Genomic DNA, 16468 nt, shown 5'->3' with positions numbered 1-16468 from the left:
TTAATATGAAGGTATATTTACTATAATTTGTTCCAATCAAGACATATGATTTTATTATTATTTAATATATCAAATTAAGATATTTTTTAAAACTCTCGAATATTAGAATTTTAAAAAAATTATATCAAGTTTATTCTTCCCATATCAACTTTGTCAAAACATTTTTTTTTACATTATTATTTTTCAACTTATGTCCTATTTATTTTTCTATTAAGTTTCAATTACTTAGTCAAATTAATATTATATATATATATATAGATATATATATATATATATATATACATATGTTTATTATTTTTAAATATTTGTCTATTGATTTATATCTTTAAATACTATTTGAATTTAAAATATATTAGGTCTTAGTCTTAATAATTACTTGCATTAATTAAATTGTACTAATAATTTTAGTATTGTAAACTTGAATTTAACAAAATGGCCAAGGCTGCCAAGGCTGACCAGTTATTAGTTTGATTGGAATACTACTGAAGCAGCAAATGGGTTGACTATAGAAAAATTGAATGAGGCCATTTTGAACTATATATGGAAAAGGAGGGCAACGTACTCTGGTATACTGATACTGTTGAATTGAATAGTAGTAGTGTAGCAAGGGGCATGGCTTTGGTGGAGAGGGTTCAAGTTCGAATTCCTCTCCTGTTATTATTAACACTAACACCAACGGCTGTAGCTGTAGGCTTTCGGTGTTGGGAAAGGACCACGTGTCCAGCGTTGCTTGGTTACAAGTCACCAGTCCCAACCACCATAGGGGCCATTCAGAGACTCTTCAACGTCACTGGCGTCGCAGACATTCTCGCCGCTAACAACCTCCCTGAGTGGACCCTACCAAACAATTTCACGGTGGAGGAGAATCGCCTTTTACGGATTCCCTTGGAGTGCGATTGCAGTGGGCCTGGGTTGTACGGAGAGCCCTCTAACCCCCTCGTTTACACTGTGCGGAAGGGTGACAATATTTCTTATCTAGCAACCACTGTGTTCTCCGGTTTGGTGGCTTCAACGGATATCCAACATGGGAACAACGTGACCAATTTAAGGACGGGACAAGAACTGCGAGTGCCACTACCTTGTAGCTGTGGGAAGGTCAACGGGCTTGACGTTCTCCATTTTGGATTGACGCTGGAATACGGGAGCACTACCTTGGAACAGATAGCTCATGAGTACCATGTCTCTTCACAAACCATTACAACTTCCAACCAACCTCATCTTATGTTTGGTCGGGCTTTGGATATTCCACTCCCAGGTTCATCTCTTTTTTTTTTTTTTCTTTTTAAACTAAGACTCTTTTGTTAGAGTATAATACTGATTTGGTTTACCCACAGTTTGTTCCTCGATGGTCAGAAAAGACTCTTTGGACCACCCTTTACTTGTTCCAAATGGTTCTTATGTCTACACCGCAAATGGCTGTGTGAAATGCTACTGTGATGCTACCAAAAATTGGAAGTGAGTATATTCATGCATTATATATACAATTGTACGTTCTTATTGTGTTATACGTGCCTGACCTTCTTGGCTCTTATGCATTTTTGCCTGGTTTTGTTGGTTAGATTAACATGTGAGCCATCCAAGCTTAGACCAACTAATTGGTCTACTTGCCCATCCATGAAATGTGACAGTTCAATTTCAAGCAACATGTATATTGGTGACACCACATATTCAAGTTCTCACAATCTTGCAATTTGTGCCTACGCTGGTTATGGAACTCAAACTATCTTCACTACTCTAACAGCAGTGTATATTCCTCCTGGTTTAGTGCACGCGCATCACACGAGTACTTAACCATGCTTTAATTAATCTGTTTACTTCTCTTCATAATAGCGCGCCTCCATTATTTAATTTTATTCCTTTCGACTGTGTGCTTGACAACTCAGACCTACGTAGCTTTGATCCTTAACCTTGTAGTAATATGTTATATGTAGTTGTAGTTTCCCTCCCAGTCCTAGATGCCATTGTAGACAAAGGTTATTCCGAATTAATAGGGGCAATTACAACAAGTTGCTACTCGCATTTTGTCCAAATCAGAAACTACAGGCTACGTCCCTTCCATGTTGCTACTCCAATTAGTCCAACGGCTTCCAGAAGGAGTTGTAGCTTAAGTGTGATGAAAATAACCAATTCAAACCGAGATTGTTGATCCGCTTCAGAATCGTTGAATATGAGAAGGTACAGGGCACTCAAAAGTCGGTTGTAAGCTCTGTGATATGAGAATAACATCCACCGATGGCTTCGATTACTTTCCCTCTAATAAGCCAACCCTCACTCTTCAATTACAACACTCAAACTCCCAAACGGCGTCGTTAATGAGAAGGTGTTATGTTTGTGTTTGTGAGTGGCATGCCATGAAGCACTGCCACTGCCACTGGGCCTTTCAAGGTGGTTAAATACAAACGCAAGGAGAAATCAAGAGATTTCTTAAGCAGTCTTGACTAACATGTAGCTTCTAACTTGTGACAGGGCCTCACCTGACCATCACCAACAATGCACACTGGTTTGATTTTTTTTTTTAAGTCTATGTCTGCATTGATGAATTGATGTCTCTAGTAGAAACTAAAACGGCTTTAAAAATTGGTTTTGAACCTAAAACTAGTTTGAAAGTGGTTCACGTGAACTTCTGGTTTTGCCGGATAAATGTGTTTTGGTCAGGTTTTTTAAAACCAATCCATTTTACTGGTTTTGGTTTGATTTTTTTTTCAAAGTTCCAAACCATCCCCAGCCATAGAAAATTTTGAAGAATCAACTCAAGCTGATAGTATGTTTTTTCTCTTATATACTAAACATGTACCAGAGGGCGAGGCCTGGTGCAGCGGTAAAGTTGTGCCTTGGTGACTTGTTGGTCATGAGTTCGAATCCGGAAACAGCCTCTTTGCATATGCAAGGGTAAGGTTGCGTACAATATCCCTCCCCCATACCTTCGCATAGCGAAGAGCCTCTGGGCAATGGGGTACGAAGTATACTAAACATGTACCAATAGTTTAACTGACCTCAACAGAAAAGTAACTAACTAATTAACTATTTTACTTATTTCCATTCAGAATTTCTACAATTTAGTTTTTCACAACATTTTTTTCTCTGTCTCTCTATCACTCCCTCCATCTTATCCCACACTTCTCTTTTCTTATCCTTTTCCTTGTAAAAATTGACAGAAAATTGTAAGTGGAAATAACATTACTCTCAGTGATTTGGATTGTGGGAAACCAAACAAAAAGAAATAGTTCAAGACCAAGCTGTTGCGCAAGAAAATTATGCAAATGGTCTTTTCCTGTTTCTGTGAAGTGTCAACAACAGCACCCACATGCGAATGAATCTCTGTTGTTAACATGTTTGTGTACAATGGCAAGAGTGATGTGCAAATTTCAGGAGCAGGATAGGGGATAAATTTGGCAAATTTTGCCAACAGAAAGGCTAGCTTCGATGTGTATGACAAACAGAGGATGAGGAAATGAGGGATGAGACTTGAGAGTGTGATAAGTTAGCAACTGATACAAGTGCAAAGGGAAATTTTAAAATGCCAAATGTGCATTTGAATGACTTGTGGGGATGAACTTGAATGATAAAGAATCACTGAGGGAACCTTTGCGTGGGAATAATGTGATATTATTACAGAAAAGATCTTCTAGGAATGAAAATGGTGATTTACTCTTTTTAAAGCCCTGCACACTTTTTTTCCCCTCTTTTTCATTTCAGCTTGTTTACCATGAATGTAGAAAGCAGATGGTGGGCCTGGCTTATTGTGATAGCAGGAGTTTTTGTTGTACTTATATTCGGCTACTTGTGCTGCATCATCTGGAGAAAATGCAAAATAGAAGGTATCTTTTATTGGGTGCTTGTGATGATTTTGTTGAAGATTTGCTATAAATATTTTGTTTTTTGTGTATGACAACTAGCTGACAGAAAAAAGAAGCAGAAGGAACTACTATTAGAAATTGGAGTCAGTTCTGTGGCTTGCATTGTGTATCACAAAACAAAAAGACACAGAAAACGTAGCAAGGTCAACTATGAAATGCAAATATTTAGCTTTCCAATCATTGCTGCTGCAACAGGCAACTTTTCAGTTGCAAACAAGTTAGGGCAGGGTGGTTTTGGACCAGTTTACAAGGTAAAGTTTATTCAGGATATAAATTGAGAAGATGCTAGATATTGTGAAAGCTAAAGAGTGTACATTCTCAGGGAGTACTTCCTGATGGACAAGAAATAGCAATAAAGAGACTTTCTAGTAGATCGGGGCAAGGGTTGGTGGAGTTTAAGAATGAGGCTGAACTGGTAGCAAAATTGCAGCATACTAATCTTGTAAGGCTTTCGGGGCTCTGCATACAAAATGAAGAAAACATATTAATCTACGAGTACTTGCCCAACAAAAGTTTAGACTTTCATCTCTTTGGTATGTGATCTTCATGTGCAAGATAATCTTGTAAATATTTATTTTAGTACTTAGTCTGGGTTATGTCTTGTTTGCTCTGTGGCTTGATAAGTAATGCTTACTCTGAAACAGATTCTAAAAGAAGGGAAAAAATAGTTTGGGAGAAAAGATTCAACATCATTGAAGGTATAGCTCATGGGTTGATTTATCTTCATCATTTTTCAAGATTAAAAGTGATTCACCGCGATTTGAAGGCAGGTAACATATTACTTGATTATGAAATGAACCCAAAAATTAGTGATTTTGGCATGGCAGTAATATTGGATTCAGAAGTAGTAGAAGTGAAAACAAAAAGAGTTGTTGGAACATAGTAAGTATATATTTCATTAAAAATTAACACAATTTTTTCTCCCTTCATTTACTTATACAATAAAAATATTTCTTTGATGATTATTTCAGTGGTTACATGTCTCCTGAGTACGTCATAAAAGGCATTATCTCAACAAAGACTGATGTGTTTAGCTATGGAGTCCTAGTGCTTGAGATTGTAAGTGGGAAGAAAAATAATTCTCGCTATCAGGCTGATTACCCCCTCAACCTTATTGGATTTGTAAGTAACCGAACAGAATTGAGGTTTGTCTGTAACATCATAGTTTTAGCAGTCCTTTTAACTTCTGCTAACTTTGTTAAAACGAGCACGCATGTTTATTGCAGGCATGGCAACTATGGAATGAAGGTAAAGGTGTTGAGTTGATAGATTCATCAATGCTTGAATCATGCCGGACAGCTGAAGTATTGCGATGCACTCAGGTTGCCCTGTTATGTGTACAGGCCAATGCAGCAGATAGACCAAGCATGTTAGAAGTTTATTCAATGCTTGCAAATGAAACTCTCTTCCTCCCTGTCCCTAAACAGCCTGCATATTTTACTGACGCATGTGCAAATGAAAAGAATGCATTAGTAGGAAACGGAAAATCTTATTCTACAAATGAAGTGACAATTTCAATGATGGATGCGAGATAATAGTACTTTTCAAGCATCCTTATGTAAATTGAATGAACACAAAACACGAGCTTTCCTCGTATGATTAATGAATGATTCCCAATTTCATAAGTTCACCGAATCATTTATTTTTTATTTATGAAATATGGACAACAAACATGAAACAACTCATCTTAATTATTCTATAAAAATGGTTAGATTGGTTAGTATATCATAAGTTTTAATTTTATTTCAAGATTACTCATGATATTAAATGGTTTAAAAGTAAATTATTTTTCAATCAATAATAATATCTTATTTTGCTAATAACTCTATAACTATACTCGCCGACAAAATAAGTTTTTATCAATAATAGACCTCTTAATTAATTAAGGATAAAACTGAAATTAACAACAAAATAAGTCTTATATTTCTTATAATAATTAGGACCAAAGAAATAATATATTTATATAAGATTGAAATAATATTATATTTATTAACTATATTTTATAATTAACTTTAATAATTTTTATATATATTATATTTGTTAAATATAATATATTTATTGAATTGAATAAATATAATGCTAACAAATGTATATTAAACGTTCAATTTTTGAAATGAATATGTTTATATTAAATAAAGTATAATAATTACCAAAAAATTTCTCGTTTAGTAAATTAAAAATATTTTATCATATATTTTAATTAAAATCTTATGATAAATATTTTTAATGATGTTAAGTTAAATAGACTAAATTATCTATATCAAGGGGTTGTAACATCGCATATCTTAAAGGAGAGAAATATAATTTTCTTTGTATCTTAACGTAAGAGGGGAAGACACTGAAATAGCATCTCTCAGGATGACATTGTATTTTACTATAAATTTAATTAACAAAATATACTGAGTTTTTGTTAAATGTTTAATGAGTTTTTTTTTTCCAAGGTTTAATGAGTTAATGTTTGTATCGGATGGAAATTTCGCGTAAACACTTTCTTTTCTCTATTGTTATTGACTTCACATACAATGTTGTGGGTGTTTAATTTTGCATTCAACAATCCACTACCTGCCTTTTTTAGACCGGAAAAAGAGAAACTATTATTTTAAGTTTATGCACCAAATATATGGAAAACACTCAATATAATTTTGAAACCAATGTGACCTGCCTAATAGACGGGTAAAAAGAGAATCAAATCGAGGAGAACAGGCCTTTGTAAAATTGATTTTGAAATCAAGATGATTTTACAGATTTAATTTTAAGTAAACATGAGTTAGTTATAACAATTTTTATTAGAATAACAAATATTAGAAAATGAATTTTATCGCATAAATGATTTGGCGGTGCTGTAATTCGTTGCTTGATCTAATTATCAGACATTTATATACATCATGAATATATAAGTTCCCCTTCTATCTGCAAGATTCAAAACTTACACTCCCCTGTTATCTTCATTTTATTTATTAAACAAAAATAAAACATGATTATAATAATTATCTTAAAAGTTATATTTAAAATAATTTTTAATCGGTTAACAATGTAAACTATTTACATTGACGTATCAAAATTAAATTTATCCTTTATAACTTTTAAGACAAAATTTTCATATTCACTGTATGTTTGTATACATGTACAAATATGATAATTAATCTGATTTGTAAGTAGATCAAATATCTGGAAAGTTGTTCAATGCTAATTAATATTTTTCAAGTTTGCTGTCAAACTTTGTTATTTTTTAAATATTGAAACCTGATCCAAGAATCAAGTAGATCTCTCCAAGACTCGAGCCCACTTCCCACTTATACAGTATAGTTCTCCAACCCAACACTATACTCTGATATCACATCAAAGCTCCGTGACTAAGTTTGCCACGTTTTAATGATTCATTAGTCCGCGGGTAAAGTTTTTTCATTATTTTCTCATAGCATGCCCTCTATATATAACGCTGAAAATTGTATTAGTTTTCATTTCATCAGGGGCAAAGAGATCGAGGAAGGTGATAATGGAATTTTGGCCAGAATTTCTTGCTAGTAGTACGGGTAAAGAGTTTGTGGCTGGAGGATTTGGAGGCACTGCTGGTATAATCTCAGGTTACCCATTAGACACGCTCCGTGTGATGCAACAAAGCTCCAACAATGGCTCTGCTGCCTTCACCATCCTCAGAAATTTGGTGGCCAAGGAAGGACCAACTGCTCTGTACCGTGGCATGGCTGCACCTTTGGCCTCTGTTACATTTCAGGTAACTAATTAATTGGATTATCACGTTATTTATTTCGTCTTTATCTCTTTTAAGTTTAGATACGGACATTATTTGAGATCATGGTTATCACATGGATGATGGATGATGGGGAGTTTATCCCTTTATATCCTTTCACGTGGGAGGCCACAACCAACCAATCTCTTCTTCTGCGTTTTTTGTTGTCTTCTTCTGTAATTCCATTGATTATTAGATGTACAATTGTGGAAGCCACCTCAATGGCAGATAGGCTGTCAGAAAAAAAAAAAAGTTTAGTCCTTTTATTTCCATAAAATATAATTAAGGTCTTTATACTTTTTTTACCATCAATGAATTTTATCTTCAAACTTTAAAAAAATCACATGAATTTAGCCTCTCATTCTCAATAAATCATAGTGTTTTCTTTTTCTTTTCTTTTTTTACAGAAAATCAACGTGTTTTCAAAGTTAGAATAAACTTAATCCACATTTTTTTAAGTTTGATGATCAGGTTCATCAATATTAAAAAGTATAAAAATCTTAACAACAATTCACTGAAATATAGATTTTTTTTTATTAGCCGTTGTTTTTGAACTTGAGACATCCTACACATCACTTAAATCTTTTTATTATTAGGTTATGAGTTTTAGGATTTGCTTATTCTAATTGTTAATGATTGGTCATCACGACTTTAAAAACCATTACTAAATGATTTTTATATTTCTTTTAATACATTAAATATCATATATTTTTTTTACTATCATTTAATTTATATTTATTAGATATACTTTAGTAAATATCATTAACTATTTAAAAATAAATTCTTAATTTTTAATAAGTGAGGGTCCTACTCCTAACAATACTCGATAGTGTTTATCATATTATACTCGTATAAGAGTTCTCAAATCCTTTGGAATGTTTTATTCAATTATTTGTTTGTGGATTAACGAAAATCATGGCACACTGAGTCATACACGCACAGAGGCAATATTAAAATAAAGAAGAATGGATGAGGCAACGATGGCTTCAGGATTATTGAAGAATCATTATCAACTGCTCCACGATCACGGTCATCCAATTGTTTAGGATCCCACCAATCATGAAAGTCATATTATAAATTTTGACAGTAGAATATGGCAGTACTAGTCTAATAAGGTTGCATTTGTGATGGAGTATGAGTCAGTGAATACTTCAAAATTTGTTCATTAATATGTTGAGTGTTTTACTGAAAAAGAATTAAAAGCAAATACATATCTTCTTTAATCGTGGTCGGTGCAAAAAATTAATTAGCACGGGACTCGCTACTATGTGGTAAATCATTATTTTGAGAAATAATAATAATTTTAAATGTTTCAAAAACGAATTCATCTTGATCACATGATCTCAAATCCTTCTTATAAAATGTGACTGACCACAAGTGAAGTGATTCTTTATTTTATTCGTTGAATGCAGAACGCTATGGTTTTCCAAATTTACGCAGTTCTCTCTAGGGCATTTAGCACGTCCGTTTCTGTCAACGACCCTCCTTCCTACAAGGGTGTTGCTTTAGGAGGATTTTGCTCTGGCGCTTTGCAGAGCATGCTGCTCTCCCCTGTTGAGTTAGTTAAAATTCGCCTTCAGCTTCAGAACACAGGACAATCCACAGAACCACAAAAGGGTCCCATAAAGGTCGCCAACAACATATGGAAAAGAGAGGGTCTTCGTGGCATTTATCGAGGACTTGGCATCACTATGCTAAGAGATGCACCTGCACATGGCCTCTACTTTTGGACATATGAATATGCGAGGGAGAAACTTCACCCAGGTTGTAGAAGAAGTTGTCAAGAGACCTTGAATACTATGTTGGTATCAGGAGGATTGGCTGGGGTTGTGAGTTGGGTTTTTAGCTACCCTTTGGACGTTATAAAGACAAGATTGCAGGCTCAGACACTTTCTTCGCGGAAATACAAAGGCATTTTGGATTGTCTTCGGAAGAGCGTTGAAGAGGAAGGATACGTTGTGCTATGGCGGGGTTTAGGAACTGCGGTTGCTAGAGCCTTTGTTGTGAATGGTGCTATATTTTCTGCTTATGAGATCACTCTTAGGTGTCTGTTTGACAAATAAATAATACCTGCATTCAAATGTAGGGAGCAATCAAGGGCTGCAAATCAGGTTTTGAGGGATACGTGACAATGGGATACCACATTCCCAGTTGCATGTGTTTTCGAAATTGTCATTCAGATATGGTATTTGATAACTTGATGTAATTGCCAAATGCCAAACATATTCATTCACATTCAAAAAAAAAAAAAAAAGAGGGATTACACTATGGTGTTTTATATATTAATTAATTTGATATTTTAGAATATTGATTTAAAATAAAGGCATTGAGAAATAAAAATTGTTTAACAAAAATTCTGGATAGAAATATTACAAAAGATGCAACAAAGTTTTAGACAACTTCAAACAATTTGATACAAGAAAGTAACTATAACATTCACTCCTTCAAAACTTCGCCTATGACCATTGAAGTTGCATATGAGACAACTAAAGATCTACCCATTTTAACTACTAATTGAATACAATACAATGCCACGAATACTACACTCATAAAACATTACATTGATATAGAAAAGATGCATAACCAATTTATATTTAAAGCTTTAAGGAAATTATTTGGGTCATTAGATTTCTTCGGGTGATACCCCCCATGAATTCTTGTTGAATTGAAAGCTTTGTCTCATGCATAGTCATTTGATATTTTTTTTGGTACATGGAAAATAGTAGTCATTTGATATTTTTTTTGGTACATGGAAAATAGTAGTCATTTGATATGATATATAATGAACTTCAGTTTATCTGAAGCATGAAACTCATTTTTACTAGAAATGTTAAGTCCAGTGCATGCTGATTTTGAACAATCGAATAATATCTCATAGCACTCATCTTCGTTATCTTGCGTATAATTGTTAGGACTTGATCAAAATTTCATCTTCAATTCCTAGGTCGAACTCAACTTTTACTCTTTCTTTCAATTCTTGTTCTGAAGTGGTGACATGATTTTTTAATTTTGCTAAATATAATTATTCTTTTTATTATTTTGGTTTTGAGCTCCTAATTTTGCTAGAATTCTACGTGTTTAAATTTGATACTCAAACAGACGTCATCATGTTTTGTAATTTTAAAATCCAAACCAATTTGAATTTTTCTCTTCAATTTTATTCAAGTAGATTAGGTTATCGGGTAGATCTGAACGTGTATCCACCCCTACTAGTTTTAACTAATCATGTCATTGTGTTCTTCTTTAACTAATCCACCGTGCCGCGCCGCAAATTGTTATGGTGCGTTGCCACCACCACGCAAAGCCAACCCATAATGGATGCCACGTGGCAGAAGATTTTAAACTCAAGTTTTGGATGTGAAGACAAAAAACAGAGGCCGTCCCCACCCATGTGGGTGGGACGGGACAACAAGTTCAAAAAACCCCCAACGCTACGTCGTCGTTTCACCGTTGACTCGCACGTGCCAGGCAGCGAGTCCGTTCAAAAAATTTCAAAGCCTCCCTTCCCTTTTGTCGCTCGTATGGTATCTATATCTTCGGTTTCACTCCAGTCCAGTCCACTGTCATTGTACCTGATCTGATCATCGCCAAGGAAGATGAACGGTGCAGGGAGACAGGGGCTGAGATCTGGTGCGGCGGGGGTGCACCACCAGCGCCAGTACTCCGATAACTTCCTCGACGGCTCTTCCAACGGCAACCGGTGGCTCCAATCGGCCGGCCTTCAACACCTTCAATCCTCCTCCAACCAACTTCCTCCGCTTCAGGTAGCGATTTTGTCTTCGATCGATCTTCATAAACGTTTTGGTCCGATTTGATGAGATTCGTTCCTTCTTTGGAATGCGAGCAGGACTATAACTTGTACGGAGGTGCACAGGGAGGAAGAATGTACCGGAATGCGCCGAGGAGCTTTAACGGAGGAAATGAGTTTTATATGGAGCCTTCCACTCCTCCCGGCGGTTACCGTTCTTCGATGCAGAAAAAGAATGGCGAAGATTTCTCCGTTGATTCCAGTCCCGGCTTGTTGGATCTGCATTCGTTTGACACCGAGCTTCTTCCTCCTGAGGTTGTTATTTTCTACAACGGAAGAACTTTCATTTGATTGCTGTGCTTTGTTGTTCTCAAGTTATTATTTAGTCCTGTGAATAACAGTCACATTGCATCTGTTCAAAAGGTCACGGCTATAGTAATTTTCAATTTCTTTGAGTCTCTAACCCTTGAAAGTGTTCACACTATGCAAAATTTGAATTGATGTTGTGGAAAATTGTACGTGCGACAGGACTTTGTGTTTTTTAATTTATTCATTCATTTCTGTCCATATGATGTGAGGAGCAAAAGCATTTTCTCAATCTAGATTTTATGAGAATTGTATTCTTAAGTTGATCATATAGGCTTATAAAATCTTTAGTTAATCTGTTTTGAACTAGTTGTAAGTAGATGCACATGAAAAGATGGCTTAAATTTGTTTAAATTTGTCGATCCTGCTAGATGCCAGCCTCCAATGCATATGATGCCAACTCCCTGTATCAACCTGGTGGGGGTAGAAGCTTTGATGACTCTGAACCTTACATGCTGAGCAAACAGACTGGCAGAGCTCGTGCTCCTGAAAACATATTGAAAAGTTTCCCTGCAGACAAAGAGAAAACTAATTCTGTAGCAAAGATTAAAGTTGTGGTATGTTCGTTTGCATATCTCCTCCATTTGTGTTTCATTTTCATTTTAAAATGTTTTTGCTGATGGTTGGTAGTAAATTTGATTTTTTTTTTCTTTGAGACTGCATTATAGTGCATTGGCATAATACCAACATACCAACTTTATAGTTTATGTACATTGAACATCATTTAAAATTCGTTTAATTTTCTGAAAATGAATATTAAATCTTGTCCAATTGCGAAAGAGCATTGCTTTTATGTTCTAATATTTGCATGCTATTTTTCAATGCAGGTTCGTAAAAGACCAATGAATAAGAAGGAATTAGCAAAAAATGAGGAAGACATCATAGAAACATATTCCAATTCTTTAACAGTGCACGAGACTAAACTGAAGGTGAGTTTAAGAGGCAACACTAATCGATAGTTCCAACTTCCAATGTAGTATAATTGTCCATAGGTTTTAGAGATATAAGATTAAGTTGCTGAACATGACTTGTGTACTAAGAAATCTAATGTGGTGCTGGCTATGTAACTGATATTTCTAAATTTTTCTCTTGGTGAATCTGACACGTGTGACTTGAAAAAAATATTCATAATATAAAACAGAAAAAGACAGGTAATTCTATGATATGTGGAGTGTAATTATCTGTATGTTTTAAATATTAAGTACTCTAGTTGGAGATTGAACAGAACCAAGATAATAATATTCTACCCACTAATGTCCTCACCTGTCAGTGCTTATGGTATGATAATCTAATGGATGCTTTATAGTTAAACATTTTAAAATTATATGTGCTTTGCAGGTTGACCTAACTCAGTATGTAGAAAAGCATGAATTTGTCTTTGATGCTGTTTTAAATGAAGAGGTTACGAATGATGAGGTAACTATAATGTACATAAATGTTCAGTTGTAAAGAACGATTGACAACATTTTCTTATTTGACTTCATTCTAATTTTTTAAAATTTTGTTTTTTTAGGTGTATCGTGAAACAGTAGAGCCCATAGTTCCAATAATATTTGAACGCACTAAGGCAACTTGCTTTGCATACGGGCAAACAGGTGATAACATCCTCAGGATTTTAATTTTGTTGCAATTGCATCCTGCCTGAAGACAAATCCCAATTTTATGCCACTTTGTGAAGTGATATTTCTGCTTTATAATATCTTATATCTCTTTGGAGTTTCTGATGTTTCTTTTCACTCTGTAAAGTTTAAAATTTTATGTTTTTGGCCATGACCAAAACTCTATTCTTAAAATTGTTGAGGTCTAGTTGTGGTTTATTTTCTGCTGAGTGAACTTGACCTCAATGATATCTACTATGAGTGAACTTCTAAATTCCACTTTCTTCTTTTCTAGGAAGTGGAAAAACTTACACAATGAAGCCACTGCCACTTAAAGCATCAAGGGACATCCTTAGATTGATGCATCATACTTACAGGAACCAGGGATTTCAATTGTTTGTGAGTTTCTTTGAAATATATGGTGGCAAGCTCTTTGATCTTCTTAATGATCGAAAGTAAGTCAAATATCTTCTTGTTTGCATCTGTAATCTTGTGTGTTCTTGAGGTTTAAAGTTTTAATTCTGCAGAAAACTTTGCATGAGGGAGGATGGTAAGCAGCAAGTTTGCATTGTGGGTTTGCAAGAGTACCGAGTATCAGATGTGGAGAACATCAAAGACCTGATTGAGAAAGGAAATTCCACAAGAAGTACAGGCACCACGGGTGCAAATGAGGAATCATCACGGTCACATGCAATACTTCAGCTTGCTATCAAGAGGTCAGTTGATGGCAATGAATCCAAACCTCCCCGTTTGGTTGGCAAGCTCTCCTTCATAGATCTTGCTGGAAGTGAACGTGGAGCAGATACCACTGATAATGACAAACAGACAAGGTTTGATTGAGCTTGAGTTATTTAAGATAGATTTACCTTGTTACTTATCCAAGATAAAATAGTACTTATGCCTGAGAAAATTAATTAGGAATATAAATTAGACTAGATTAGATTCTAAATTCGGCCATATACATTATTATTAAAGATATCTCAGATTTGGGATTTTATCATGAATTGTATGCAACCCTCAAGCATTCTGATTTTAGTCTAATGAATTCTTTTGTTTCATCAATTTCTTACAACTGTATGATTCAGAATAGAAGGTGCTGAAATCAATAAGAGCTTACTTGCCCTAAAGGAATGCATTAGAGCTCTTGACAATGACCAAGGACACATCCCTTTCAGAGGCAGTAAACTGACTGAAGTTTTGAGGGATTCATTTGTTGGCAACTCCCGCACCGTTATGATATCATGCATATCACCAAGCACTGGTTCATGCGAACATACTCTGAATACATTAAGATATGCTGACAGGTAATAATGAATTTTCTGTTAGATATAATTCTGCATCTCTCGCTCCTTTAAACCACCCACATCATACCTCAGACAACTACACAGCACACCCACACACCCACACACAAAAGGATAAAGAAAATTCATCTTTTCGTTGTTACAAACCAGGGTAAAAAGCCTATCAAAAGGGAACAATTCAAAGAAGGATGTTTTATCATCAAATTTCAACCTTAAAGAATCAAGTACAGTTCCCTTATCTTCCGTTACTGGGTCTGCCTATGAGGATCGCACGACAGATGGATGGCCTGATGAAAATGAATGGGATGATTTTAGCCCATCTGAAGAGTATTACGAGCAGGTGAAACCACCATTGAAGAAAAATGGAAAGATGGAGTTATATGCTACGACAGATGACAAATTGAAGAAACCCAGTGGTCAGATCAAATGGAAGGACCTCCCAAAATTTGAACCTCAAACCACACATGCAGAGGATGATTTAAATGCCCTTTTACAGGTAAGTTGTCGGCTACTGAGATAATAATTGTATAAAAAATCCAGGGCTCATATTTACTAAAAGCATGTCATTATTTCAGGAAGAAGAGGACCTTGTAAATGCTCACCGGACACAAGTAGAGGAGACCATGAACATTGTTAGAGAGGTATTTAAATTATCTCTTTTTTTGTTCTTTCTTTTCCTTTACTCTTTTTGGTAACTGGACACTGGGCCATGTGTCCCAACCTTAGAAACAATTGACTAGTTGTATGTAGCAAGTAACCTGAAACAATTGAATGCGAATACAAATGTGAGTACTTAATTTGATAAATAGCATGATCAAGAATTGTGTGCATACTTTCAACAAGTACATAACACACCAAACTTCAATTTCATGAAATCTTTTACTGAATGTTGTCCATGGTTCCAGTGTTATTCATTCTAGGAATAATGAACAGGTCTAGAATTGTGAAAAACGAATTCCTGAATAATATCCTTGCCACTGCATCCTCCCAAGGGTGCGAAGTCCATTTCTCATATTCATATTTTTATCTGCACTTGACATGCAGGAGATGAACCTCTTGGTTGAAGCAGATCAACCAGGGAATCAGCTGGATGATTACATAACAAGACTAAATGCCATTCTTTCTCAGAAGGCTGCTGGCATCCTGCAGTTGCAAACCCGTTTGGCTCATTTTCAGAAACGTTTAAAGGAACATAATGTTTTGGTTTCATCTACCGGTTACTGATATAATTTAAAACAGACTCCCTTGTTAGAAGGTTTTATTTCGGTGATCGGAATCATGCATTTCTGTGATTCAGGTGGAGGTTATGACGTGGCACAGTTGATTCATAATTTTTTTGGCTATTCTCCCCAGGATAAGAAACTGGGGTTGAGTCTTCATTTTTCTCTTTACTAAGAATGTCGACATGTATTGGTTTTACATGCCTCTATCAAGGCAATGTATCTGTGTATAAAGCTCTCAATTGTGTTAGAAATATAATATGAAACCGTGTATGTGTTTTCATTTATTAACATTAGCATTTGAAATAATTAACTAATGACATAGTATGAGAGTTTATGCGGCCAAGTGGTGCAGTCGCCCCCATATTTTAATAAAATAGTTGAACTTTGGTACAGGGGAAATGGGAGTATATCTCCTCAATTTATGAAAAAGACGGCAGAATCTCAATTTAAATAAATAATAACAGTTTGGTTAAAATTAATGATTAAGATGAATTTTAATAAAATTTACAATTTTCCTTCACATATTTTTTAAATCATTAAACGCATCACTTCTAGTCGGAAAGTTGCTTCCGTTTTGCAACTTCCTTTTGCAACTCATTTCAATACAAAAGTTTGATTTCAATACAG

At 35.0% G+C, this 16468-nt stretch overlaps 3 protein-coding genes across 5 annotated transcripts; all 3 read left to right on the top strand.

The window, feature by feature from the left end:
• Positions 1–500: 500 nt before the first annotated feature.
• LOC100811504 (G-type lectin S-receptor-like serine/threonine-protein kinase CES101) lies at positions 501–5482 on the top strand. 3 transcript variants are annotated; one of them, XR_001384326.3, is made up of 9 exons: positions 501–1255; positions 1335–1455; positions 1560–1783; positions 3717–3818; positions 3897–4108; positions 4180–4390; positions 4502–4627; positions 4829–4979; positions 5084–5225. XR_001384326.3 is itself a non-coding variant. In XM_014766133.3 (9 exons), the coding sequence occupies exons 1-9, from the start codon at positions 541–543 to the stop codon at positions 5121–5123; spliced, it is 2037 nt and encodes a 678-aa protein (XP_014621619.1). In that variant the 5' UTR covers positions 502–540; the 3' UTR covers positions 5124–5267. The 3 variants fall into 3 exon arrangements, 2 of the variants coding, with proteins under 2 accessions (XP_014621619.1, XP_003543643.2); XM_014766133.3 differs by having other exon boundaries at positions 502–1255; positions 4502–4739; positions 4829–5002; positions 5084–5267; XM_003543595.5 differs by having other exon boundaries at positions 504–1255; positions 4502–4739; positions 5084–5482.
• A 1555-nt stretch (positions 5483–7037) lies between these two features.
• On the top strand, positions 7038–9811 carry LOC100812034 (mitochondrial arginine transporter BAC2). Its single transcript, XM_003543596.5, has 3 exons — positions 7038–7248; positions 7328–7590; positions 9018–9811. Exons 2-3 carry the CDS (start codon positions 7354–7356, stop codon positions 9666–9668), a joined length of 888 nt encoding a protein of 295 aa, XP_003543644.1. The 5' UTR covers positions 7038–7248; positions 7328–7353; the 3' UTR covers positions 9669–9811.
• Positions 9812–11013: 1202 nt separating this feature from the next.
• LOC100810966 (kinesin-like protein KIN-13B) lies at positions 11014–16125 on the top strand. Its single transcript, XM_003543594.4, has 12 exons — positions 11014–11369; positions 11453–11668; positions 12091–12276; positions 12547–12648; positions 13058–13135; positions 13233–13314; positions 13613–13772; positions 13845–14147; positions 14403–14621; positions 14769–15114; positions 15194–15259; positions 15663–16125. The coding sequence occupies exons 1-12, from the start codon at positions 11202–11204 to the stop codon at positions 15840–15842; spliced, it is 2106 nt and encodes a 701-aa protein (XP_003543642.1). The 5' UTR covers positions 11014–11201; the 3' UTR covers positions 15843–16125.
• Positions 16126–16468: the final 343 nt, after the last annotated feature.

The sequence above is a fragment of the Glycine max genome, chromosome 13, assembly GCF_000004515.6.
Source record: "Glycine max cultivar Williams 82 chromosome 13, Glycine_max_v4.0, whole genome shotgun sequence".
NCBI lineage: Eukaryota > Viridiplantae > Streptophyta > Magnoliopsida > Fabales > Fabaceae > Glycine > Glycine max.
The sequence above is the reverse complement of the archived record's forward strand: the minus strand, read 5'-3'. Positions and strand labels throughout refer to the sequence as shown.

Coding starts and splice junctions, on each gene's coding strand:
- LOC100812034 (XM_003543596.5), top strand. CDS start 7,354: ATGGAATTTTGGCCAGAATTTCTTGCTAGTAGTACGGGTAAAGAGTTT. Junction 7,591..9,017: donor TGGCCTCTGTTACATTTCAG/GTAACTAATTAA, acceptor CGTTGAATGCAG/AACGCTATGGTTTTCCAAAT.
- LOC100810966 (XM_003543594.4), top strand. CDS start 11,202: ATGAACGGTGCAGGGAGACAGGGGCTGAGATCTGGTGCGGCGGGGGTG. Junction 12,277..12,546: donor TAGCAAAGATTAAAGTTGTG/GTATGTTCGTTT, acceptor TTTTCAATGCAG/GTTCGTAAAAGACCAATGAA. Junction 14,622..14,768: donor ACATTAAGATATGCTGACAG/GTAATAATGAAT, acceptor GTTACAAACCAG/GGTAAAAAGCCTATCAAAAG.
- LOC100811504 (XM_003543595.5), top strand. CDS start 541: ATGGAAAAGGAGGGCAACGTACTCTGGTATACTGATACTGTTGAATTG. Junction 1,784..3,716: donor AGTGCACGCGCATCACACGA/GTACTTAACCAT, acceptor CCATGAATGTAG/AAAGCAGATGGTGGGCCTGG. Junction 3,819..3,896: donor GAGAAAATGCAAAATAGAAG/GTATCTTTTATT, acceptor TATGACAACTAG/CTGACAGAAAAAAGAAGCAG.